Source organism: Nothobranchius furzeri, chromosome 2, assembly GCF_043380555.1.
Source record: "Nothobranchius furzeri strain GRZ-AD chromosome 2, NfurGRZ-RIMD1, whole genome shotgun sequence".
NCBI lineage: Eukaryota > Metazoa > Chordata > Actinopteri > Cyprinodontiformes > Nothobranchiidae > Nothobranchius > Nothobranchius furzeri.
This window is the reverse complement of record NC_091742.1, coordinates 80,291,240-80,317,187: the sequence shown is the minus strand read 5'-3', so window position 1 is coordinate 80,317,187 and position 25,948 is coordinate 80,291,240. Positions and strand designations below refer to the sequence as shown.

At 42.8% G+C, this 25,948-nt stretch overlaps 2 protein-coding genes across 2 annotated transcripts; both read right to left on the bottom strand.

The window, feature by feature from the left end:
- Positions 1–33: 33 nt before the first annotated feature.
- Positions 34–5,536, bottom strand: emc4 (ER membrane protein complex subunit 4). Its single transcript, XM_015946335.3, has 6 exons — positions 5,373–5,536; positions 4,626–4,771; positions 3,114–3,228; positions 2,763–2,916; positions 2,527–2,687; positions 34–610 (listed from the first exon to the last, which is right to left on the bottom strand). Exons 2-6 carry the CDS (start codon positions 4,727–4,729, stop codon positions 575–577), a joined length of 570 nt encoding a protein of 189 aa, XP_015801821.1. The 5' UTR covers positions 4,730–4,771; positions 5,373–5,536; the 3' UTR covers positions 34–574.
- Positions 5,537–6,457: 921 nt separating this feature from the next.
- Positions 6,458–25,879, bottom strand: cyld3 (cylindromatosis (turban tumor syndrome) 3). Its single transcript, XM_015946337.3, has 17 exons — positions 25,756–25,879; positions 25,315–25,534; positions 20,432–20,549; positions 19,532–19,689; positions 18,975–19,463; positions 18,336–18,441; positions 17,207–17,670; positions 15,688–15,853; positions 15,162–15,303; positions 14,836–14,958; positions 12,540–12,631; positions 12,402–12,465; positions 11,781–11,973; positions 10,841–10,949; positions 10,637–10,755; positions 7,847–8,054; positions 6,458–7,758 (listed from the first exon to the last, which is right to left on the bottom strand). Exons 2-17 carry the CDS (start codon positions 25,477–25,479, stop codon positions 7,574–7,576), a joined length of 2,901 nt encoding a protein of 966 aa, XP_015801823.3. The 5' UTR covers positions 25,480–25,534; positions 25,756–25,879; the 3' UTR covers positions 6,458–7,573.
- Positions 25,880–25,948: the final 69 nt, after the last annotated feature.

Here is a 25,948-nt window from a genome sequence, read left to right as displayed (position 1 = left end):
CAGTGAATTTACTGACACGTTAAAACAATCCAGTTCAAGCAATAAGAATTTATTTAATAGATCATTTCCATACAACAAATCAGCATAAATTAACCAGACCTCATTTAAAACTGGACCATCGTTGCTGGCTAGCATGCTGAAGTCCCGGTGACGCCACAGACTGAGAAACAACAGACTTTATTTAAACTTCATAGAAAATCTGCTGGATGATCAAACATTTTAATATTTAGTTATTTTCTGAACAGATATATATATCAGTGATGTTACAGGCTGGTCTGGCTCTGAACCGAAAGCTATAAACAACTGAACATCGTGGTTTGCTGACTCATCCTCACAGGGTCTAAATGAACAATAAAATGTAATTTTAATGACAGCAAAGGCAAGCCAAAATTATATTTATGCAAAAAATAGGCCAAAATAAGTCCTTAATAGTGGATAAAACTTCAACCTGCTCCTGATGTAACTAATGAGTGGATCAGACGTGGATGTTATGAAATAACAGCCTTTAGTTTCCTCTCCGCTGTGATGGAGGCGGGGCTTGTACAGTATGTAACCTCTGTGTGTCGAGGCTACGTCACAGCACCATCCCTCCACCCATGATCTCCATCCTCTGTTGAGAACAAACACATGGAAGAAGGTGGAAATTAACTCGCCAGGATAAAAACATCTTTTCCTTAAATCAGAGTCGTGTAATTCTGATCCTCAAGGGCCACCGTCCTGCATGTTTTAGACGTCTCTCTGCTCCAACACACCTGCCTGGAACCAACCGATGATTAAAAGGGTTTTATCACTATTCTGTGCTTTGGAGCTCAAGTCATTTATAATTATAATTACCATCTGCCTTGTTGTGTATGGCTTTTTAAGTCCAACAGGACTGATGAGCCAACGGCTAGTCTAACAGCAGCCAAGACCTGGGAGGAGCCTGGCAGGACGTGGTTGACATTAGCATTAAGATGTATAGATTATATATAGATTTATGTTGATGACAGATTCCTTTAATCAGCATCTGAGTCAGATGAGCTGCTGGTTTCCCATCAGAAGCTCATCTTAGAACAAAACCAGCCTTTTCTGGAATCATGCACGTTTATTTTTAACCATCTGAGCATCAATTTGAGACACTCGTGACCTTTCTAACTAGGGCACATCGCTGGGCCATAAACAACCGGAGCCTCGGGAACACAAACAGCAGAGTTGTAGATAAACAAGCTGGACTCGCATACCAAAGACAGGACAAACGCGTTCTGGGCAGGTGGAGGAGCTTTAACCTGTGCTCTGCTGATGAATCACAGAAATTCAACTACGAACGTGCCAGCAGGACTAAAGCTACATGCTGTCGGCCCAGTTTCCCTCAAGTGTGTCTAGGTCTGCCTCCACTGGTGAACATCATCCTGGTACCCTGGTCCCGACATCTGGGCTCGTCTCCAAGGAGATTTATGGATCAGGAGTATAATTCCACACTGATGTGGTCCAAAAACTACAACAAATAAATAAATAACTAAATAAATATCCATCCATCCATCCATTGTCTGAACCCGCTTTGTCCATGTAGGTTCGCGGGGGGGCTGGTGCCTATCTCCAGCGGTCAATGGGCAATCAGGTGGGGTACACCCTGGACAGAGAGCCAGTCTATCGCAGAATAAATAAATAAATATACACTTTCAAAACCAAAACACTTAATCTAAAGATAAAAGCAGATTGTTGGATCAGACTTCAATTAAACAGCTGAAAATATAAAGAATTGTGAGCTATTGTTGCATAGATCCTCCATAAATGCCTCAAACTGAAATGATGATTTAAAATAAAGACGACGTTTTTAGGACTAAATTTCTAATCTATGACAATAAAAACAGGAAATATTAGAGAAAATTTACCCGAGTTTGTTCAAGAATGAGCAAGTTTAGAATATTATTAGATGTGTGGGGTTATTGGTGAAAGGCTGTATAGGAAGCAAAAGAAATAGATTTTATTTCACATAAAAGATCTAAAATAAAGTCCAAGTTTTAACTGTTAACTGAAACTATTTTTTTACTCTTGTATTTATTTTACTTCCACACATCTTTCATTGGATTTTTCTCGTAATATTTTGATTTCATTATTTAAATAAATAAACATATTTTTGTGTTTCAAATACATCTTAGAAAGAGAGTTGAGAGATTTTAACAACCAGATGTGAAAGAAGTGAAACCAACCAAGTCTGAAGACTGGATTCACATCCGCCTTTGTTAGAACTCCGAGTTTTATAAGCGACACTCACTCCTTTGTGTCAGAAACATTTATTTATTTATCCAACATGGCTGGGAGTCTGAACCTCCTGATCTAAATCTAAACCACAGATTGACCACACGCTGCCCTCTGCTGGGCTAACACTAGCAGTACAACAGGTTAGCAGAAGATCTGAACACTTCTGAGGAAACCGGATGAAATCCAAAACTCTGAAAGCCGACTCACACGGAAAGCAAACATATCACATTTTAACTGAACAGTGAACTGAACGATGTCGTCTGCGACAGCGGTGCGTTTATTCACCTGAGGCGGCTCGATGAACGCTAACCAATCAGACGAGTGCGTGGGGAGCAGTCCCATGGACTGACACTTGTAGATGGCCAGCGCTGCTCCCAGAAGGTTCCCGATCAGGTAGACCAGTCCCTGTAGCCACTGCTGGCTGGAGCTCTCCAGCAGCTTGAAGGCTGAGGACACAAGAGGACACCAGTGAGGACTAAAACCTAGAGACGAAGACAAACACCAGACTGGTGGATACTCACTGGCAGACATGGACATCAGAGCCTGGATGGGCCTCCAGGCCATCATGCAGACCATCATGATGGGGAAGATGGAGATGGTGTTGCCCGACATGTACATGATGAACAGGTTCATGGGAATCTGCTTCAGGGGCCCGAGGGCCACGTCCCAGCAGCGCTGTGGGACAGGGACAAGGAGACAGATGTTTAGACCAATCGGCTGATCTGTGACATCACGGGATGTATGAAGTGAAGAACGTCTTAGTTTCTCCTGGGTTTTTATACTTAAGGCTGCATTTACTGAGGTTTAACTTTAAAATGGTACAAACAGGTAAAACAAAAATCTAACTAGAGCCGAGTAGAACGGTTCCTCACCTTCTCCACCAGGTTTTTGTCCGTCTCCTGGATGCTGGTGTCAGGAACAGGCTTTTCAGAGTAACCGATGGGGTAGACGACGTCTCCCTGACCGCCCTGCCGATCGCTGCGGCTTCTACGACACAAAAAGCAACAGAAACAGATCAGCTACGAGCAGAAAAACAGATTTCTTCTGTCTACCGTAGGATGGTGCCGTTTTCTGATGCTAGTTTAGAACAGGGATTCACCGATACGATCCCATGTACTCGTACTTGTTACGCTAACCGATACCACTGCAGTTGCCTGAAAGTGGCTTCACTGTGACTTTTCATTTCTGCTGTAGTTTTCTACATTGACCACTAAAGTGTGACAGTGTGGGTTCAGGTGCTGTAGCTAGGTTAAACAGCACGTCAGCCGTGAGGACGTACTTTATAATCTGTCAAGATGACAGAAGCAAGGCCGAGTGCAAACTTTGTACCGACCCAACTTAACACTTAACGGTATTATAAAGCTTTTTTGGACAATAAGAATCATTTTGATGCAACAAGTGAATACAGAATATGTGGATTACAGATTAGATTAACCACACACTATTTCATCAGTAGCCAGCGCTTCAAACAGCAAACCCACACTGGGCTCGATCCAGAGGAGATACCGGAGAGCCAGCAGATGTCAGACCAACACCACACAGTCACTTCAGGAAGATCACAGGTCCACCTGCTCCTGTCTCCATCACTGAGACTCTAGGAGACCCATCACTTTCTGGGAACCATCATCTATCACACGCTCACCTGGGAGCTTAACAAAACAGCAGCCGCTGGGCAGATTCAGCCTGAAGGCACAGTGTACTTCTACTCGAACATCATCGAGTCTACCCCACCATCTCTGTGCTATCATCATGTCACAGATGGAAAGAAGCTCCAGCGTAACATCAGATCCACTGAGAAGGTGATCAGCTGAAACCTGCCCTGCCTGCAGAACCTGCATGCCTCCAGCTGACCCGTCCCACCCTGGACTATTAACAGTTTGAGCCTCATGCCTCTGGGAACATCGGAACAAAACAAACACTTTCCATCCAGCTGCAGCCTCCAACAAAATAAAAACCAAACTGTTTTCTACAACGTCCCTCACATCCTGTACAGATATTTACACGTTAGTCCAATAATGGTAAACGGCTCGTATTTGTATAGCACCTATAGGGTTCTACAACCCTCTAAGATGCTTCACAGTAGTCATTCACCCACTCACACACACAGGTGATGATGAGCTACATTAGTAGCCACAGCTGTCCTGGGGCACACTGACAGAGGCAAGACTACCATACCAGTCCCTCTGGCCACCACCAGCAGGCCAAAAGAGAACTGAAAGTTTCTTGCCCAAGGATACAACAGCGACAAACTGAATGGGACTCGATCCCACAACCTTTCAGTTATGAGACAGGCACTCAACTCCTGTGCTAGCGCCATCCCGATAATAATGTTCATCTTTAGCTAGAGGGAGAGTTCTGAAGCTCCAGCCTGGTCTTCTCAGTACCGTGTGTTTCCTACGCTCAGCTCCAGAGCCCATTTCATCCTCCGAGCCCCGCCGCCTCCTCTTGTGGACAAAGCCCCTCCTCCTTGTCCCCCTGGAGACGCCATGGCAACAGGCTTCACCGCTGGACCTCAAGAGACAGAAAACACCTAGAGGATGGAAAAACAAAATTAATTACGTAACTTCTATTTAAACCGATGTGTAAAGTGTTATTTAACCACAAAAAGCACTAATATAATAGAACAGAAAGTGAGATGAACGCAGTGAGAGTTCTGCTGGGTTTTTATTCAGTTTGTGCAGCAAATTAAGAAATAATTAAGCCAAATAGGCTCACTCAAAGTAATTAGTAAATGAATAAGACTGCACATCCTCCTCTGTCCCATCTTTACTCACTCCTCTTGTTATATTAATAATGGACATTTAATGTTTTGTTGTAGCAGTTAACTACAGATAAAAACACTTAGCACAGACTAGCTTCTCTTGGCATCATTTCCATTGATGATTCGCTGAAAAGGTTCTGGATTCATCCAGGAAGCACATACACACCCTTACAGTTAGCTGTCAGGTAGAGTGGTCTGGACCAGCAATTAGACGGGTCCAGCTGTTCATAAACAAACAGCAACTGACCCAAACAGCTAATATTTACTAGAACAGGAAGACAGGATGACGACGGGAAGCAGGATGATACTGTAAATTACCGAATGCTGAGTGTGAATAAAACCTCCGTCCGTCCATTAAAGATTAATTTACCTTATAGAACCATCCAAACCGCCGCAGCGAGCGTTTACAGAGTTTTTAGCAGGAAATTGGCGAAATTAGCTCGCAGGCAGAGCCAAAGAACAACTTGTTCCACGGTCACTACTGTCCTCTTCTCTGATTCTGGGGCCCGCAATTATGACGCACTTACGTTCTCTACGCTGACGAAGCGGAAACTGCGTCATAACTTTTCCGTTGTTACTACAAAATAAAACAAAATAGAATCTCTTTTTGCTCTATTTTAAAATTTCATCCTTGTTTTACAGCTGTTTGATTAAAAAATTGTGATTTGAAAAATCTTTGTGAAAGTTGCTATGTAAAAAGTTTCTACTAAAAAAATAATAATTTGATCTCTAAAAACGTATTTTTAATTCTAAATACAGGCAAAAATATTTTTCTTATTTTAAATTCTTTATGACTGTAATAAACCAAAAATATTAGGGTTGCAATTCTCTCCAAACTAGAGCTCAAACTCAACTTTAACACTAGAAAGACCTTAGTTCTGTTGTAATTTGGATGTTGAATTACTTTATCAAATAAAAACATGCAGCCCCCCTGACTTTTCCTAAAGCTGCACAAATTTCTATTAAAAACTGATTTTAATGTTTATTATGTAAACTACGGATGAGATGTGATAATGTTTACCTATTTTTGTCTGAGGCATTCATTTCCACTGCCAGAGAAGTTCTTGCTGATTTCTCAGGGCAAGATAAAGACAGAATATCTTAACTGGAAAACTCTACAGCCAAAGAGCATCTCCAGCATCCGACCAGGCTGTCTCTTAGTAATTTCATCGTTTCTGTTTGGTGAATTTATTGACCTTTAAATGCAGCAGTCCTAATGACTGGTCAGGGCAGTTTTAGTGTTAAAACAAAATGTAATAAAAACACAAGCATTTATTTGCCTTTGCATTCATTATTTCTTCCACCTTTTTAACAATCCCTCACTAAATGCAACCTTACTGAATGACTGATTTTACCTTGACAACTTGACACATCACATATGTATATAATCATGCAACTGTCTAGTTTCTGATGTCACACGATGTTGAAGAATAAAAAAACTACATCACAGACAGATTCACTTAGAAGCTTTTATTATGTGAAACATCATCTACATCTTCCTGCAGCAGTGAAATAGAAAACACCTGGTGAGTTTTGTAAAAGTTTAAACATCTGTGTACAATCTTCTTGACTGTCAGTTTAAGACAATACTGCTATATACAAACTTACTGAGCAGTGCAAACCAAGTGGTAAACCCAAAACAGTCCATACCTCAGGCACAGTGCTTCTGTCCAGTGTGTGCAGATTTATAAAGCAGTTTCCACTCAGAATCTAAACCAGCGTGGTTCTGAATGGATGAAGCTCAGGCTGCTACTCTTTGTTCATAAGCTACATAACAGTGTAAACTCAGCTTATTGCCATATATTTATATTTCATCTGAACTGCCTGTAGAAGACTGTGCTTGGATTATATCTTTAAGTTTTAACGGCTCATGATCTCTGAGTCAGAAATGACCAATAAAATGATACTGGGCTGATTAGACGTGATCAGATGTTTGAAAACCTCTAAATGCTGAAAAAAATACATCAAGTGTGGGAAGTTTGGCCAAAAACTGTCCTGTTTTAGTCAAGTGCAAAATGTTTTCAGCTTCATTATGAATAAAGAAACCAAAGTTATATTTATAGTATTTATATTTATATTTTTGATGCAATGCTGAAAAGTAAATTCTCACTAATTCCCTAGTAAAAGTATTAGAATCCTCTGAGACTACTTTACCCTCATGAATGAGTAAAAACAAGACGAACGGCCACTTTGCAAAGAACATCTATCACAATAGAACATTTTGTCATCTGCAAATAAAGACATGGAAACTGATTCCACAAGTACGGCAACATCTGTTGATATTTTTTCTAGTTGTGGATCATTTTGCTAAATATTCTGCGAGAGATTTGTCAGAAAATCCTTTCAGGACTTTTGTTTGTTTTGTTTATAATAAAAGGCGGGAACAAGTTTTGTGTATTTATCAGGTTAGGGTTGAAAACAACAATCTCTTCATATTAAACACAGTGCTTAAGTTTTTTAGACAGTTTCCTTCTTTCTGGATTAACTTTAAGGATAATGAGAGCCCCGGAAGTTTAGACAGAACAGATGATCAGATGTGTTTTCAGCCTGCTGTGTGTGTGTGTGTCTGAGTCACTTGTATAGACTGAGTTCTGGACTATGGTACAGACACATGTAGGAGTCACAGAGCAGCCGGCGGACTGACTCTTTCAAAGAGGAGGCATCGACGTGGCTCAGCTCCTCCTCAGAGAGGCTGAGGAAGCGGCCCACCTCGGGACACGCCTTCACCTGGGGGATGTTGAAACCATTCTCACCACCTGGGATAAAATAAATAAACACAGAAACAGACTCGTGTTGATATCTCTTCAAAGGAAAAATATCTAAATTTGAGTTTCTTTTTTTAACCTTGACGGTCAGCCATGCTGTCAAAAAACAGCCAGTCTGAGTCTTGGGATCCGTGCTTGACGAAGCTCACATAGTGGCTGGTTTCGATGCACGTCACAGCAAAGAGGGACATTTTCTGGCGAGTGTAGGGCAGAGAACCCGACCACTGTCCCTCAGGAACACTGAGCTTCACCGGATGGTGGGAGAGCCGGTTTTTGTGACTATGAACCTGCCAATAGAGTTAAAGACACATTAAAGACTTTAAGACACTAAGATATTGCTTTTAAACAGGTTTCAGTTTTTATTGAGGCAGAAACTTCAAGAAACTTAACAGTTTTGTGGTTCGGGTAGGAATATATATGACCTAGACAATTTTCATTTTCATTTCAGTATATATATATATATATATATATATATATATATATATATATATATATATATATATATATATATATATATATATATATATATATATATATATATATATATATATATATATATATATATATATATATACATACATACTGGTAACTCTTATAAAGGCTAGCAGATAGGTTTATCAATTTGCTGAACGTCAGTAAAAATCACAAGAATAATAATATATTTTTATGTTGACATCATGGCAGAGCCTGAAAGTAAGAGGATAATGTCTTTGAATACAAAACAAACCGGTAAAATCAGAGTGAACATTGTCGCGGCCTACACTCATTTGAGGGAGCTAAAGAAGGCGATGTAATCACGGACCGATGGTGACCTGGCTTTGTTGCTATTGGACCTGTAAGTAATAATATTTTGTCCAACAGTGTGGATCTTTTTACTTTGTGGCTTATTTAGATGGTAAATGGCTCGTTCTCATATAGTGCCTTCTAGGGTTCTACAACCCCAAAAGGCACTTCACAAAACAGTTCAATTCAGTTTATGCATAAAGCGCCAAATCACGACAAGAGCCATCTCAAGGCACTTCACAAGTTAAACACTCCAACATTCACTGCCAGTTCACTTATTCACACACACACACACACACACACACACACACACACACACACACACACACACACACACACACACACACACACACACACACACACACACACACACACACACACACACACACACACACACGATGAGCTACAATGTAGCCACAGCTGTCAAACACAGGTGCCACTCTTGACTACCACCAGCAGGCAAGGTGAGTCAAATCTCTTGCCCAAGAACATACTGTCTTGAAATACGGCATGCCACAAGGGTCTGTTCTTGGGCCACTTCTGTTTTCCATTTACCTGCTCCATATGGGCATGATAGTCCACAAACAAAGTTAAATTTCACATGTATGCAGATAATTGGCAGGAATATACTCCATTAAGACATGGGAAATCCACTTCTCTTCAGCCATTGATAGGTTAAATATCAGAGATAAAAAAAAATGGATGATGAGCTCTCATTTGAGAAACATGTTAGCTTGACCGTTAGTTCCTGTTGTTTCGACCTGCACCAAATCTCTAAGATCAGATCAATCTTATCAAGGGCCCACTTAGAGATGGCCTTTCATTCATTTGTGACCACGTTTGGAATCTTGTAATTCCCTGCTTGTAGAGGCAAGCCAAACAACTTGGACTGTAGTTGGTGGAGAACTCTGCAGCCAGATTGCTGACACGTTCAAAGACGAGAGAGCACACCCCTCTGGATTTGGCTACGCTGCACTGGATTATAGTTACGTACAGAATTGACTTTAAGATTCTTGTTTTTGTTTGAGATGTTACACGTGTATGAACCTTGACATTACAAATGTTCGTCATTCCACCAACGCTTAAACGTGAGGGGACCATGCCTTTTGTGTCTGAAACGCGTTGCCTCTGCCAGTAAGATCGGCCCCTACAATCAAGGAAAGTAGGCTTAAAACACATTTCTATAAACTTGCGTTCATGCAGACTGCATATTAATCCAGGCTACTCAGCTGGTGCTTTCTGCTTAGCAGTTTGGCTTAACTAAAGCTGCAATAGCAAATCTGGAAAACAGCTGACCTTAACATAACTTTTTTTCATGCCTCTTAACAATGTTCTAACATAGTTATAGTTGTAAATATATTGTGGAGAGAAAAAAAAGAAGAAAAATAATGAATAAAGTGGTTCCCTCATATTTGTCTAAAAATCTCAAACATTTTTGACCAAAAGCAAATGTTGGATCATCCAGAGTCCCAAAAAGAAAATCACCATTTGAAGTCACGGAGAACAAAAGACGTTTGGGCCTAGAAAACAGCAACTGCTGTTTAGCGCTCTCGTTTCCTCTGGCATTGCGATATTCCGGTTCTGGCAGAAGCGTCTCAGGGAACATACCCGATGGGGGGGATGAGTGTTCCGCGACCTAGCTTGTTCTGTAATTTGCCACAACAAATCTAATCATTCTATTGCAATGCTATTTGGTCTTTATAATTGTTACCTGCTGCTTGCTGCATTTATAATGCTTTTAAGTTGTATATTGTCCAGCACTTTGGCGTATTATTTTGCTATTTTTGTTAAAACTGCTACATAAATAAAATGTTACGAAGATGGACACGACGACTGCAACAGACTGAGCGAGACCCGATCCCACAACTCTTTGGTCATGACACAGGCACTTACTGTACCTCCTGTGCAACAGTTGTCATCAGTTGGGCCATGTTAGCGTTAGCAGGCTGCGGCAGGCTTGTTTACGACAATTGCAACTCCGCTTTCAATCAGTAGGGGGGAGACGCGGGAAACTTTTTGTGTTGCTTTAACATATTAGAGGACAGAAACCAATCTGGCAGAATGTCCCTGATGACGCAGGACATACCTGTGTGCTGCAGGTCTGACAGTACTGTTTAAGATGTCCCGGAGTGATGTCCAAGTCTTCGTAACACTGCGCACACTCCCACTCGGCTACAGACTGGCAGATACTGCACTGTCTGAGAGCTACAAAAACAAAGAAGACGAGAAGACGGAAACTCAACCTCAACACAAAGGAGACATCTTTACGTTTAAGGCAAACCATTCGTACCGTCGTCCAGCAGGTCAGTGATGTCCAGGCTGAGGGTGGGCAAGATGGCGTCAAACATTTTGAAGTCTTTTCCAAAGCGGGGCATGAGCAGCAGCAGACAGGATGGAGCCTGGCAGGAGAGATAAGTTTTAACGGTTGACATTTATAAACTAGACCCAGGGGACGAAACCCCTAAATTAAAGCTGAATCAATTCATGCACCCCCTTGTGGATGGTTCCAGAACAAACGTTAAGTCCCGCCCCCTCCTGTGATTAAATGGGACATTTGTCTGATTAAAACAAAACACAAAAATGCAACTCAAACCCTGATAGTTCTGCATTTTATGTTTCTTATACATTTTAGCTGTAAATAATGGTTTGAAGCTGCAAAAAAATCAACATGAATGTGTGTGGAGTGAGTGGGCAGGACTACCAGCCCCAAGGGGGTAGATTCTGCTAATTCTAGTAATTTTATAAAAAGTGTTTTAATCCCAATAAATCAATAAAACAGCAAATGAAACACCTGAAAGGTCACGGTAGGTCAAAAATGTGAATCAAGGCTGGAATTTTGTTTTTTTTTAAATTTCCAATTATTTGGTTTCTCTTTGAACGAAAGAATCTTCTCTACGTCTCAAGGATAACAATTTGATCCATTTTACTGTGTTTTATGTTGCTAAAGTCCCTCCTGGAGATTTGCTCTGCAAATCAGGCAAGGCTACCATCATTTCCAATTATCAACACAAATACACAAGAAATGTAATACTCTGAAAAAAGCACAGGTACGGCATTTTGGTGGCAAGATATAAAAACGGGGAGGTCATCTGGGGCAAAAGACACACAGAGAGGGAAAATCATTTTCTTGTTGTATTTTAGAGATGCAATGTCCTAACTATGATCATAGTATTGTGTAGAACACAAAAACTCAGTTCTGTATTTCTCAGATGACATTAACATTTTGTTACCTCTACAAACTTGAGTCCAGAGTGATGGAAGGACGACTCGAGCAGCGACTGAACGCTGGCGACCCTCATGGATGACGACAACGTTAGGGGGATGGGAGAATTAATGGGAGAAATGGGTGAGGACAGGGATGTGGGCAGGGTTGGTGGGAAGAGCTGATAGAGGTGACACTCCTGAGCGCCCTGAGTCATTGATCTGAAAGACGAAACCGTAAAACGATTTTATTAACCTGCATTCTTCTGCAGCCTGACCTCCTCACCTGTGCCACAATGTGGGATACTAACCAGTGGAAGGAGTGGGGTAAAAACTGGGAATCTTACTTTACTACTTATGTTAACAAAAAGTGAGTTTTCTGCATGCATGCATGCAATGTGAAAACTTCCATAGACGTGTGAGCTAACTGGAACTGAGGGCGGGAACGTGTCTCCGAAGAATGCAGAAGAACGGCGCTGATGCAAGATTAGGCTCAGTTTTAACCCATGCAACAGGCGCTCATTACAAACAAGAGCAACTGAACAAGCAGGGTGTGAGTGTGTGTGTGTGTGTGTGTGTACATCATGAACGCCAATGACAGGTGTGTTAAGATGAAACTTGGAGAAACGAGCAAAAGTGTGAGAGCCGACCTGATCTTGAGGAGCGGCTCCACCTTCAGCAGCTGGAAAAGCTTGTTGAGGAACTCCTCTGGATCTGCACAAACAGGAAGAGAGCAGCATGTCAACATTCCGGTCTCACGACCGAAGGGTACCAAAACAAGGACTCACCTTTCTCCTCATTGGTGAAGCCCATGTCGCTGTTAGCAGCCTCCAGCAGCCGTCGCAGAGCCATGGTCTTACTGGCACACACGTAGCCATTACTTAAAAACCACAATGACACACGCATTTAGTTGATCATGGTAACTAGGCATCAGGAATGTGAACACCTGGATTAAATGTTTTGTACTGTACTATGGAACCGCCTAAAATGTCTCAATCTTTTTCAAACAAACTCCTCTTATTCCCAAAACCTTTTTAAGTGCAAACCCAATCCAAACATTGGAATGTTGGGATTGTTGTCTTCTGTCACCAAAGGTGTCTCTCACTTCTGTCAGACTTGTAGTTCTCACTCAAATCTCCTTGGAGTGTTCATAGCCTAGTATCTTGTTAGCTTTGCTTTTAGGAAGTGAGAGACAGAGCTGTGCTGTTACCATGGTTACTTTATCAAACTGCAGGTAGTTACCACCGTTACCTGAATGAGCAGCAGGTGGTAACCCTGGTGATCTTAACGAGCTACTGGTGGTTGCCCCAGTGACCATAATGAGCCACTGGCACCGGTTTTAACATTTCTTTTGATCTTGCTCCTCTTCTTCTTCTACATATCCTACATACTTCTCATACACCAGAACTGTTGTTTTGGATTGTCATGAAGTTTGTGTTGGAAGTTCAGCCCTAACCCTAGCCAATGGGGTTATTTTCCTAACCCAACCTAAACTAAAAGTTAACTCTGGACCGTAACATCCTTCTGGACAGACTCACAAACTGGGTGGGACTATCAGGCACAGTGCTTGGCTGGTTCCAATCTCATCTCAAAGACAGGGGCCATGTTGTCTCTATTAGGGACTACCAATCAAAGGGGATCGCCATGACATGTGGGGTCCCCCAAGGCTCAGTTCTAAGACCACTACTCCTTAATTTCTAAATCAGTCAATCAATCAAGGCTTTATTCATATAGTGCCTTCCTCACCCATTACGGGAGGCCAAGGCACTGAAAAACAAAATACAATCATGATAAAAGAGATTAAAATATTGAACATGAGACAACAGAATTAAAAGCAAAGACTCAAAACCACATAAAAGTAAGCCAAATTCAAGCATGTTCAGGAAATGCTAAATGAAAAAAGTGGGTTTTCACGTGACTCTTAAAGACCGGCAAAGAAGTGTGATCTGTTTGCTCCCCCTGGGTCATACTCAATAGCAACGCTGCCTATCATAGCTATGCAAATGACACCCAGATCTACCTAGCCTTATCACCTAGCGACTGTCATTCACTGGACTCACTCTGTCAGTGCCTAGAGCGAGTAAACGACTGGATGCAGTCAAACTTCCTTCAGCTAAACAAACACAAGACTGAAGTTGTTGTCTTCGGCAACAAGAGGGATAGAATGGATGTTGTTGCTCAGCTAGACTCCAGGGGACTAAAGACAAAAACCCAGGTTAGACATCTTGGTGTTATTATTGACTTCGACCTGAGCTTCTCTGGACAACTTAAGGCTTTAACTAAATCAGCGTTTTATCACCTTCATCATATTTCAAGAGTCAGAGGTCTCATGTCCAGACCAGACTTGGAGAAACGCTAGAAAAAACAAGCTGTGAAGCAACTGCAGCTTGTTCAGAATGCTGCTGCTTGAGTCTTAACAAGACCTAAGAGAACGGAGCACATCACTCCTGTTCTTAGATCCCTACACTGGTTACCAGTAAACTACAGAACAGATTTCAAAGTGCTCCTACTAGTTTATGAATCACTCAATGGCATGGAACCAAAATACATGTTCCTGTATGTACACCCAATAGGGCTCTGATCCCTTGGAAACAACCAGCTGGTAGAACCTCGGGTCAGAACAAAACATGGTAGAGATGATTTTAGTTACTATGCTGCTCACATATGGAATCAGCTTCCCCATGACCTCAGATCTGCCCCAACCCTAGTGTACTCATCAGCCCTTAATTTAATTGTTTCTTATCATGCGTCGTCTCCACTGTAATCTTCCCTGTAACTTTGTCTTCTCCTTTAGTGCTAAACTGTAATTCTATCTATGTATATTTTAATTTGTGTTTTTATGTGTTTTCATATCATGTCCTGATAATTGTAAAGCACATTGAATTGCCTCTGTTTGAAATGTGCTGTATAAATAAAGCTGCCTTGCCTTAATTCACACCAAACCTCTAAAACCAAGTTTTAGGGTGCTTCACATTGTGTGGACCAGCAAAATGTCGCCACTATGTAAAAATGTCCACACAGTACAGGTTAAAGTTAAGATTCGTCCACCTAAACCAATAAAGACAAGCACGCACCCACACACACCTTCTGAGAGGGTTGACTATTTCACAGCGTAGCAGTTCCTGAGCTTGTTTGGAGCTTCCTTCGGTTTCATCACCAAATGGCCAAAACAGCACCCAGTCTGCTGAGCTGCAGCAGGAAAACAGACTGCACAGACACAAAACAGGACTTGATTTAATTATCTTTCTATGAGTGAAATCAACACTTCCCCCCCTAAAAGCTGAAGAATTAAAATGATGCGTTGGTGAACTGAAACATTTACAATTTTGGTCCTTCTTTGATGAACTAACACGACTTTCTCACGATCAGAATTATTTGTAATCTTTACTGCAAGATTTGATTTAGGCCACCTGAAGAGCGTTGCGTCCAGGTAGCAGGAGTTGAGGTGACCCTGGATGCCTCTCTTGGAGCCTACGTAGAGCTGCCTTGCCTCATCTCCTTCCATAGGAGGAGTGTGTTCCTCTACGCGTTTACTGCCCCACTCCGCAAAAGCTAGGGAAAGCGTGACAAAATAATTGAGGTTGGAAATTGTCTCAATCGTTTGGAAAACCTGAAAAGTACCTAAAATCCTCTTTGTGCCGCAACCGCCACAACACTAAAGGTCAAGGGGAAGAGTGACACTCCAATCGTTTCTTATTTCAAAACTTTAAAAAGGTGGATAATCTGGCAAACAACTTTGAAAAAGAAAAAAGATTTATATCATAACTTTGTGCTAAAATAGATAGTTGAGGGAATGACTAAATATTAATGTGTCTTCATGCTCTCTTGATTCCAGTATTTCCTGCCCAGATGACACCAAGTCAATGACCCTCCTTTAGATTACATTATTGTAACATCCCTACAGGTGATGTGAAGACTGTAGCCCCGCCTCCTCACCTATGGAGTTGCATCGCTCCACTTGATTGACCGGCTTCTCGGGGGCGGGGAACCTGGAGTCTCGTCTGCAGTTGCGAAGCTTGACGAACAGCCCCTTGTTGGGCGGGCAACGGAAGTGACGCTCACCAAGGTAACTACCATCTGTTCCAGCAGACAGCTCCTGGTCCTGAAACAGGAGAACACTGTGTTGGTCTACAGTACACACTTCATACAACACTGCAACAGTGCTACCACCTGCACCACTATGGAGCACACTAGGATGAATCGGTTGCCATTTATCGAACATGTTCACACAAAAGAGCAAAACCCCTCCCAAATATTCCAAACCATTTCGGACCATCCCTCATGAATGCTGTTCACCATTGGTCACCAACCCTTCAGACCTGGTATTCCTTTTATTTACATCAAGCTCAGCGGAGACAACAATAAGAGCTGCAATCAGTCATTTTCAGAGTGCACTGTGAGAGATTCAAATCTAATATCTTTTGTAGATGCAACGAAGAATGTTCAAACCTTCAAACCAGTGGAATATAGTCAGCAGAGTGTGAATGTCCTCAGTAGGACAGAAGGGAAGAACATGGAAGACATCAACAGCACTCTTCAAACTGGTGGATAACCTAACCGCGGTTTCATCTGGTCAGCCAGGAAAAGAAGTACAGGACCCTCAAAGAGGAAACTCAGAGGATAAACCCTAACCCTACCCAAACCCAAATGACCTGGTTCACTAGACACTACTGTCCGTGGATAAGGGACACCTTTATGAGAAGAACAATGTTCATACTTTGAACAGAGAAGACAGAGGAGGGAGGTTAAATATAGTGATCTATGCTAGGCTAAAAACATCTACTCTAAGCAGAAAAGGTGGCCTCGTGTTTCACCTGCAAAGCCGGACGGTTTAGTAACTATTCACACTAAACATGAGCTCATCATGTCTGCCTTGTTGGTGAACTCACGAGAGACGATGGCTATACATACAAATACTTCTGTCCTCCGTACTTGTCCAACATTTCTGCCCTCGTTTGTTCAAGTGTAAAGAAGGAGAAGAGTGAGTCATCAGTTTGGCAGTGAGGCTGTTAAGGAGGGTTTTCAAAATTCTTTGACCAGCAGTAAACATTTGTCAATCAGACTCTCTTGTCTTCAGGTACTCTGTAAAGTTGTACCCGAATCAGGACCATCACTGACTAGGACACATGGAACCCTAACCCTTACTTGGAATGGAAGAACCTTTCAAAAGAACAAAAAATGTCCTGAAGAAACAAAAAAATGAACCACATTTGCCATCTGTTCTAGTTTTAAGACCACCATGTTGGATGGAATAAAAATATACTCTTAAAGAAACAAAGAACCTGAAAATCGTTTTGTGCTCCAGTAGTCCACTCCACAAAGTACGATAGAAATCAGATCAGAGTATTCATACTTTGGGCTTCTTACCCAACTCTAATGGTCAACCTCAAACGGATTAAAGTTAGAAAGCCTCCCTGTTTAGCTGAGTAGCAAGGTAATCTGAAAGGGTCCTTACCAGCTCAATCCCAGCCACCAGCTCTGGAACAGCACTTAACTGACCGATCCACCTGATGACCCCGAACAACGGCGGGTCGTTCACCTCTACCAGTGAGCCCACCTCCAGATCACTCCTCAGTCTTGCCTCTCCGTTCACCCTGGTGCTCGCATCATTTTCTGGACTTCTCAGAGGGGAGGGGGGGCCGTGGATGCCATTGGTATGCTCTGGCTGTACGGGGGCCGTGGTCGATGGGCTTTGGGGTTTCGGGGGTGGTACAGGAGCGATAGGTAGGACTTTATAAATGGGTTTTGGTGGAGGTAGGGGAGGAGGGTTAGGGTTTTGTTTGTTTGGGGGCAACAGAGCAATCTTGGGAGCAGCAGCTGGTGGCGATGTGGGGACTGGTTTAGTTACAGGAGGCAGCACTGGTTTCAAAGTGAGCTTAGGAATCTGCTGAAGAGGGATTTGATTGTAGGATTTATCCTCTGGAGACACAAGAATAAAAAGGCTTGTTATTAAGTTCGGACCTTTGTAAAAAGACTGAAAATATTTGTGAGCGAATGCCAAGTGTTTTATAAATCTGGCTGCAATCCACCAGAGAAGCTAAACTTGAACTGAAGAACCGTCTTTAGCCGAAATGTTAAAATATAATCCTCAAACAAACACCAACCATGACTCATGTCAAATCTAGAACCGTGGGCCACAGAAGGCATCAGCGATAATGCATGTTAATGTCGGTAAGTCGACGGTGTTTCACATAGGTGATATGATCAGATGAAAATACCCTTTGACTCCATCTTGGAAAAGTAAAAATGAAAAGAAATTTGTAAGACTAGAACCAGAAATATGTGTTCTACAGCAATGAGAGGAATACCGGTTAAAGACCGAAATCTCTACACTATGATTTGTAATTTGTGTTTGTAGAGAAAAAAAGACATACAAGTAACCACAGCCTGTTTCTGAAAGCAGAGACGGCTCGACTCATTAGCAAGCGTCATCGGTCTTTTGGGTGGAAATCCCATTTTCAAAACGTTTTCTTAAACTTAAACTGTGATTTTAGAAAATCTGTAAAAGACATCAGAAAGCTGAAACAACTGACAATAGCCTAATGCCATGAGTCCTGTTTAACACAATAAATCTCTAGTTGTACCAGGAGAAACCTCGTGGGCTGGTAGGAGGTGTCCATACAGATTAGAAGGAATGTGGCAGAGCTTCTGACCCTTGTAATGACCATCCCAGTTGCCAACAGGAGCATCCTGTAATATAAAAAATCAAAACACCAATCATCTAACAGAGAAAAGGAGTCAAAAATCGAAGTGAATTCATAGCAGAATCATTTTGATTTTGTGAGAAATTGCACAGTGTTTAAAGAGCAAGTCACCCCCTACCAGAGTCTAACTTCACTCCCACTTCATGTTTGAAAAATGCAACAAATGCTGTTGCCTGGCAGACCGAGAAGGCGGAGCTGCTAACAAACACACACTCAGGCTCATGACAGCATTGTGACATCATAATGTACCAGTTTACATCATAGCATACCTCTTAGCCAATGGCGGTGGCAGATTTAAATTAAAATACAGTGCAGAGTTTTTACCTGACAACGGCACAACACTGCCAGTTTTAGGCAGAATATTTAAATTTTAATTAAAATGCACTGAAGTGCCAAATTATTGACTACGCATGTCTGCAGCATGATTAGACACTTGTTTATATAGTTTATCAGCCAAAAAAAGTTTATTTGGGGGTGACTTGCTCTTTAAGAAAATGTGTTCCTGTAGGTTGTACTGACCAGAAGGACTCCGACGTATGACCCTGGTGATGACCGACTTGCCAGGGTGCCACAGAAGCGCACCTCTCCTGCACAGACACCATCCTTATGGGGGAAACACACCCTCTGGCCAATGAAGAATGGTACAGGTGATGCCGGGCTTCGAACATGGTTGGGATTTACGACGGGTGTTGAGTCTGCGGTTCTTGAGAGTATGGCGAGTGGCTGAGGTGGGCTATTCGCATTATGCTGACGGCTACTATTGTGACGAGGCAGCTGCTGATTTAGACGGTCGTTACTGCTACGAAAAATGTTCACGGGGTGGGGGTGGTAGCTGCGACGGCCGTCTCGGTTGCGACTTTTCACAGGTGCTTCTGAATCACTGGTGCGGGACCAAGAACGAAGCTGGATGTAATTGACGGGAAGGAAGAGGGCAGAAGCTTCAGGGCAGCTAAAGTATCGGTGACCCTTATAGGAGCCATTGCTTATTCCTCTGCCCACCGCTGAACCCTGCAGGGCAAAAATAATGGGAATTAGGTGTTGTATTTGTGTTAAATGAATATGAAATTCAAGTTCACCTTCAGCTGAACCCCAAAGAACACAGCGCTACTCCCTCTGCCCAGTGGCCCTTTGTACTTAAGCTCTGCCTCTGCCAGCTCATCCTGTGGGCCGATCTGGACCCAAAGTGGAGCATCCAGAGGTAGAGAAGCAAGCTGTCGCAGGTTCTCGGGATGGTCTGAAACACACAGTGATAACATGCTAAATGGCCTGTATTTGTATAGCGCCTTCTTAGGGGTCTACAACCCCCCCCAAGGTGCTTCACAACACAATCAGTCATTCATCCATTCACACACCAGTGATGATGAGCTACAATGTAGCCACAGCTGCCCTGGGGCGCACTGACAGAGGCGAGGCCTGCCGAACACCACCAGCAGGAAAGGCGGGTTAAGTGTCTTGCTCAAGGACGCAACAGCAGCATTCTCTGGTGGGAGCTGGGATCAAACCTGCAACCTTCCAATCGCTGGACAACCCGCTCTACCTCCTGAGCTGCTGTCCCATATACAAAAAAACCCTTAAAGTAGAAAAATGTCCCAATTTCTGAGTGTCTGATTTGTTGGAAGCCAGTGAAATGCCAGACTATTGTTGCATCCCTTAAATTTACCCCCCCTAAAAAAAAAGCTTTGGTACAGTTAAAGGTACACTTCCCATTTTTAACCCTCTGGAGGCAGGCGTTGCAGATTTGCAACAGTTAAAACCTTCCTCCCTGGTTACTCCACATACGTATTTCATGAGCATTTTTTAACTCAGAAGTACTCCTGAAGGACTTAGTTGTTGGTCCTTTTATCAAAACTTATTTTGAACCTCAGAGGGTTAACAAACAGGAAGCAAACCTGCTTGTAGAATGTTGTACTCCCCTGGTATATCCTTTACTCTCAGGGTCTACACCACAACCCCCTCAGGCAGAAATAATCCCTTACTCAGAAGGTTTAGTCGAACTTCCAGGTCTTTCACAGGCTCCAGTAGAACAATGAGGTCAGCAGCAACTTCATGGAGGTGCCTCTTCTCAAGTTTTACCACGAGTCCATTATCCAACACCTGCAAGACAATAAAGTTCACAGGAGGTCAAAAATGTCATTAGCGTCTTGTTCATGAGTGACATTAGGATGGAGAGATGGATAGGTTTGGGGCTTTGTCAGCAACAATGACTGTGCTGCTTCTGTCTGTTGTGATAGAGTCTAATACTACTTACACACAAGCATCGGCTCCACCCCAGCCCATCTGCGTTCGTTCCACATTGCCTTAGGAATGTGGTCTGTGATGTCATGAGCACATCTCAGAGCATGTGGTCGGGGGAAAAAAAGAGTGCAGAGATGTCCGCGGTGTCGCTCTTATTAAACAAAAGTGGCCTGAGCAGTCTTGCTTTTGGAGACTGACTCTGATATTGCATCCTGCTTTGCTTTGTCTGGCAGCACTGTGTGTGTGTGTGTGTGTCTCCTCACAGCAGTGAGGGACAGAGAAAATGGCTTCAGTCAGAGGTTTGTTAACTCCACAGCATCCAGAATCATAATGAATTGAGCATGCGGGAAGCCCACGCGGGCTGATTCTGCCAATCAGAGGCTCCTCCTAATGGTAGGCATGCTTTTGAGCCGGCCAATCAGTCAGCAGTTAGCGTGTCTGTTCGGCTCCAGGCAGACCTCCTCAGGAAGACGGCTGAAAAGACGTACGGTTGCTCTCGTGAAAATCCAAGGCTACCTAGATGAGAACACCCCCGACCCCATCCAGGCAGAGTGGAGCTGATGCTAGTGTGCAAGGGCCATGAGACACAAACCACAGCTACAGTCATGATGTGGTTTAGATCACGGTCAAAATCAACAAAATCCCAGAGCTTCCTCTGTAGGAATTTCCCTCCATAAGCGAACTTTGAAGATACGAGATGAACAGGAGGACTCAGAGCAACAGAAATAACGACAGAAGTCACATAACACAACTGGACAGTCAAAAATATTGAGTGTTAAAGAGACCACATGATGTGAAACAACCAGTGCACTATTATGTTTTTGTTTATGTATTTAGCAGACACTTTTGTCCAAAGCGACTTACAAGTAATAATCGGCATGTTGCCCTTGAGGCTAACAACAACAATAACAACAACTTGACATCAATCATGGAGAGGAGGGAACAAACAGTGGACAGTAGAGAGGGGGGACGGGTGCAGGGAGGGTGCTAGTTTAGAAGATGCTCTCTGAAGAGCAGGGTCTTCAGGAGTTTCTTGAAAATTGACATGGATGCCCCTGTTCTGGTAGTGCTTGGAAGGTCATTCCACATTTGTGGAACGACACATGAAAAGAGTCTGGATTGTCCTGAGCGTGGTGTAGGCACCGCTAGCCGACGATCCTGTGATGACTGGAGCGGCCGGGCCAGGTCGTAAGCCTTTGCAAGAGGATTCAGGTAGATGGGAGCAGTACCATCTCGGACTTTGTATGCTAATGTTAGCAATTTGAATTTGATGCGTGCAGCTAGCGGTAGCCAGTGGAGCTCAATGAACAGAGGGGTGACGTGTGCTCTTTTTGGCTGGTGGAAGACCAGACGCGCCACTGTGTTCTGGACCATTTGAAGAGGTCTCACCATACAGGCTGGAAGACCAGTTAGAAGGGCATTGCAGTAATCGAGGCGAGAGATGACAGTAGATTGCACCAGGAGCTGGGTGGCATGTTGTGTTAGGTATGGTCTGATCTTTCGTATGTTATACAGCGCAAAGCAGCATGAACGAGCAACAGAGGCAACATGATATTTAAAGGTCAGGTGTTCATCAATCACAACACCCAGATTTCAAACTGCCTTTGAAGGAGCCAGAGAAAGGAAGTCATTTTGGATTCAGATATTGTGCTGTATGGGTGGTTTTGCTGGGATGACAAGTAGTTCAGTTTTAGAGAGGTTGAGTTGGAGATGGTGGGATTTCATCCATTTTGTCACTATTCACTATTATTTGTGACTAATTCACTATTATTAACTCATTCACTGCCATTGACGACTAAAGTCGTCATTTGCATTTTTTTACTGTTTGAGCATCAGAACGAGCCCCTGCGCTGAGAGAACAAATATCTCAGCCCTGAAGTCGATCTTCATCCGCATACGTCACACGTCACATGATCAGGAAGCAGACCATCCATGTATTAGGAGATTGTTTTGGGCCGTTCCTGTAAAAAAAAGTGAGGCGCGAACCGGAAAAGCGTCTGCCGATCACAATTCAACAACGGATTATGAAAGAACGGATAACGCTCGAAACAGACGGATTCTTCCTGATGTAAGAGGTGAGTCTCCGCTTTGTTTTGGCATCGACATAATCCTAGTGCACAACGTTCTGTGACTCTTAAAAAAACAGTAAAAACTATGAGAAACGCTGGCAGCGAAGGCCGTTAGCAATCAGGAAACGGCTGGCAGTGAATGAGTTAAGATCTGGAGTTAGTACTGCAGCGTTTTTCATTTTCTTTCTTTGTGTTATTGTTTATACTGTTGCATCATCATCATCATAGTTCTTTTTCATAGTATTCTTGTTGAATCCTGAAACAGAACTTCCAAGAGGGATGAATAGAGGCTTATCACAATCTGAGTGCTTTGTTAATTAGAAACCATAAAGTGTCTCTAGGTGCAAGTGTATATAGTTGTTTGTCTCAATGTTTGTCCCAGTACTTGAAGGACTTGAGACCTGTCCAGGGTGTCTCCCACCTCTCGTCCGATGACTGCTGCAGATAGACACCAGCTCCCCCAACTCTTATCGATGAGGTGGTTAAGAAGATGTGTACGGATGAATAAACTATGCATGGGTGTATGTATGAATATATCTCTGTATGGATGATGTATGGGTATGTAAGCATGCATGGACGAATGGACAATGTATGTATAGATGTATGGACAGCGTAGCTGCTACTTTCCACATGGCCAGATCTATAGTGGTATTCTCCATGTTCAATGCTTCTTTCATCCTGGAAGAAGGATGCAAAGTTTGCTAAACTCAAAGCCATTTCTTCTTCTTCTCAGTTCAATGACGTAGTTTTTGTGAGACAAGCGGTGCTGTCCACCACATTTTCACAAAAAAACCAAAGCGCCCAAAAACCTCCATTAGCTTTGGGTTAGCATGTAGCTAATGTCTCACTGATCTCCGACTGTGGCGGATGAGTGGAGCATGGTCTGAGACTCTGCTTGTATTTTAACATTCAATATTAGAACTCCACAGTCAACCAGCTGCTCCCAGCTCCCGGGGCTCTCTGGAGACCACAGAAACACAGCAGGCCTTTAACCCTTTAGGCGCCATAGTTTTTTCAGTAAAATATTAATTTTTTATATCACCATTTAAAGAGCTTGTAGCTTAAATCTGGTTAGAAAGAGGAATATTGTAAATTAGAAAAATCTTCAGTATGAGCCAAATTTTGTGATAGGAACAAATTCACTCACATAATTTGCATATCATGACATCATCAGGTGGCAGCCATATTAGATTGCGTCACATTTGCTGATTATTTTTAAAATGTTTTTGTCTGATTTTCTTAATGTTATTGTTTATGATACATATATACATATTCCTATGTAGACATAAACAACTATGTATGTATATATATAATATTTATTACTTTATTGGTATTTTGTTACATTTACTGCGTATCAATCAAGAACACTTTTTGATGCTTCAGTGTCATGAACACATTTCACTCATCCCTTCTTTGGTTTATTTTATATATATATATATATATATATATATATATATATATATATATATATATATATATATAAAATCCTCAATCTCAGGCTTTTCCACAAGCCCCATGCAGAACTGAATGGCAATGAATGTTTTCATTTCTGGGACAGTTACATCGTACCGGTCATTATATCTGGAGCTAGATTTCAGTTCCTCCCTCTAAATACTGGTGAACATATCGGTTAGTTGTGATGAGGGTCCAGAATTCGTCATCCAAAAAAACTGACAGAAAATCAATGTGTTCTGAATTTGTACGGTACAGGCTGCTCAAGGCCCCCTGCCACCTGCCTTTCCCCGACCCAGCGGTTTCTCCCCCTCCGGCTCCAATTCCCGCGGATTACACCCCCGGGGCTGAATCAATCACCAGCGGAGTTTTCACTGGCCCGATCATCGCCGCCACCACATCCCTCCCCCCAGTCTGCCATTTATCACAGTCCCAGTCTGGACTTTTTACCGCAACAGCACCCCATTGGCTGGTAGATGTAAACATAAACCCAGTGTCGTCCGTCAAAATTACTCTTTATTTATTTTTTTCTAATATAGCTTTATTAGAGAAATGGTAAATTTATTCTGCACATATTTTTTAAAACATAGCCGTTTATTAGAACACACTATATTCCACCTTTAGCCCTCCCGCATTGTTAATGGGGTCAGATGGACCTCTGGTGTATTTTTATTTTAATATGTTTTAAGGGGTACATCACTTCACCCCTGCCAAGGCATACACTTTAAATCCTGTTTAGCCTCCCCCTGTCCCGGCGGGGTCACCTGATAGGAAAGTGGAAGGGTTAAGAGAGAAATTATTATATATATGTATAAAATGTACATGTACATGCATTTGATGGATGGTTGAGTGCTGACATCTTATTAGCTGTGTGTCCAACAAGCAGCTGAACAGACTGATAAAGTAACAGGTAGGTCTTGCAGCTCAGGGCAAATTAGACTAAGCAGCTAAAAGTTACATCAGTAATGGCAGTATTAGTAGGAAAGACCTTTAACTGGTCAAAACAACTTTATCAAAACGCAATAAAAGTTGTCTAGGTCAAATAAAAGTGCGGTTTCCTTGTTGCTCAACTATCTCAAACGGTTCCACTAGTTCGTTGGTACCTTGACCCAGATGTGGTCCCCTCGGTTCCTGCCCGAGTCCTGCTCCTGGCAGATGAACCCCCGCTGCAGGCAGACGCTTCCGTCCAGCTCATCCTGGACCCACAGCTCGGTCGGAATCACAAATGCTTTTAAGGGACGGCGCTTCCGGCTATGCTCCCCGGACATCTTTGATGCGTCTGAATCCGCAGCTGGTTTAAGCTGGAATCAAGCCCCTCTTTGCCTGTAAAGTGCAATAAAGTGTTTTTTAAAACACGAATGCTCCCGATAAAACCGGACCACGGTGTTCCCGATCACCTGGTGCGTCAGGTAACGACACAGACGTGACATTTAAACTTTTAAGCTCGTACTGAAGTTTGGCTAACAGCAGCTTTAGGACACAAACAGCCGAAAAGCCACGCTGCTCGCTCCGAGTGCGACTGGACGGCCTTACAAACAACTCACCAACTTTTTCAGCTCGGACCGTCAACATTTCCCCTCACATTTGAAGGAACTGCGATCAATAACAAACTAAAGCAGGAAGTGGAATGAGTGACAGGCTGACCCACCAATGGGGAGCCAGGACAGAATTACGGGAAGAGGCTGAGCCAATCAGACCGCGTGTGGGCGTTACCGCTACGGGAAATGCCACAGCTTG

What these genes read in the sequence shown, in the direction of transcription:
- emc4 (XM_015946335.3), bottom strand. Translation starts at nt 4,729, where the DNA reads ATGGCGTCTCCAGGGGGACAAGGAGGAGGGGCTTTGTCCACAAGAGGA. An exon ending in ACAAAAACCTGGTGGAGAAG is followed by an intron (nt 2,917 to 3,113) that starts GTGAGGAACCGT and finishes CCTGTCCCACAG; the next exon opens with CGCTGCTGGGACGTGGCCCT. An exon ending in CGTTCATCGAGCCGCCTCAG is followed by an intron (nt 611 to 2,526) that starts GTGAATAAACGC and finishes TGTTCTCAACAG; the next exon opens with AGGATGGAGATCATGGGTGG.
- cyld3 (XM_015946337.3), bottom strand. Translation starts at nt 25,479, where the DNA reads ATGTCCGGGGAGCATAGCCGGAAGCGCCGTCCCTTAAAAGCATTTGTG. An exon ending in GGAGCGATGCAACTCCATAG is followed by an intron (nt 15,304 to 15,687) that starts GTGAGGAGGCGG and finishes CGCTTTCCCTAG; the next exon opens with CTTTTGCGGAGTGGGGCAGT. An exon ending in CTGGACGCAACGCTCTTCAG is followed by an intron (nt 14,959 to 15,161) that starts GTGGCCTAAATC and finishes GTGTCTGTGCAG; the next exon opens with TCTGTTTTCCTGCTGCAGCT.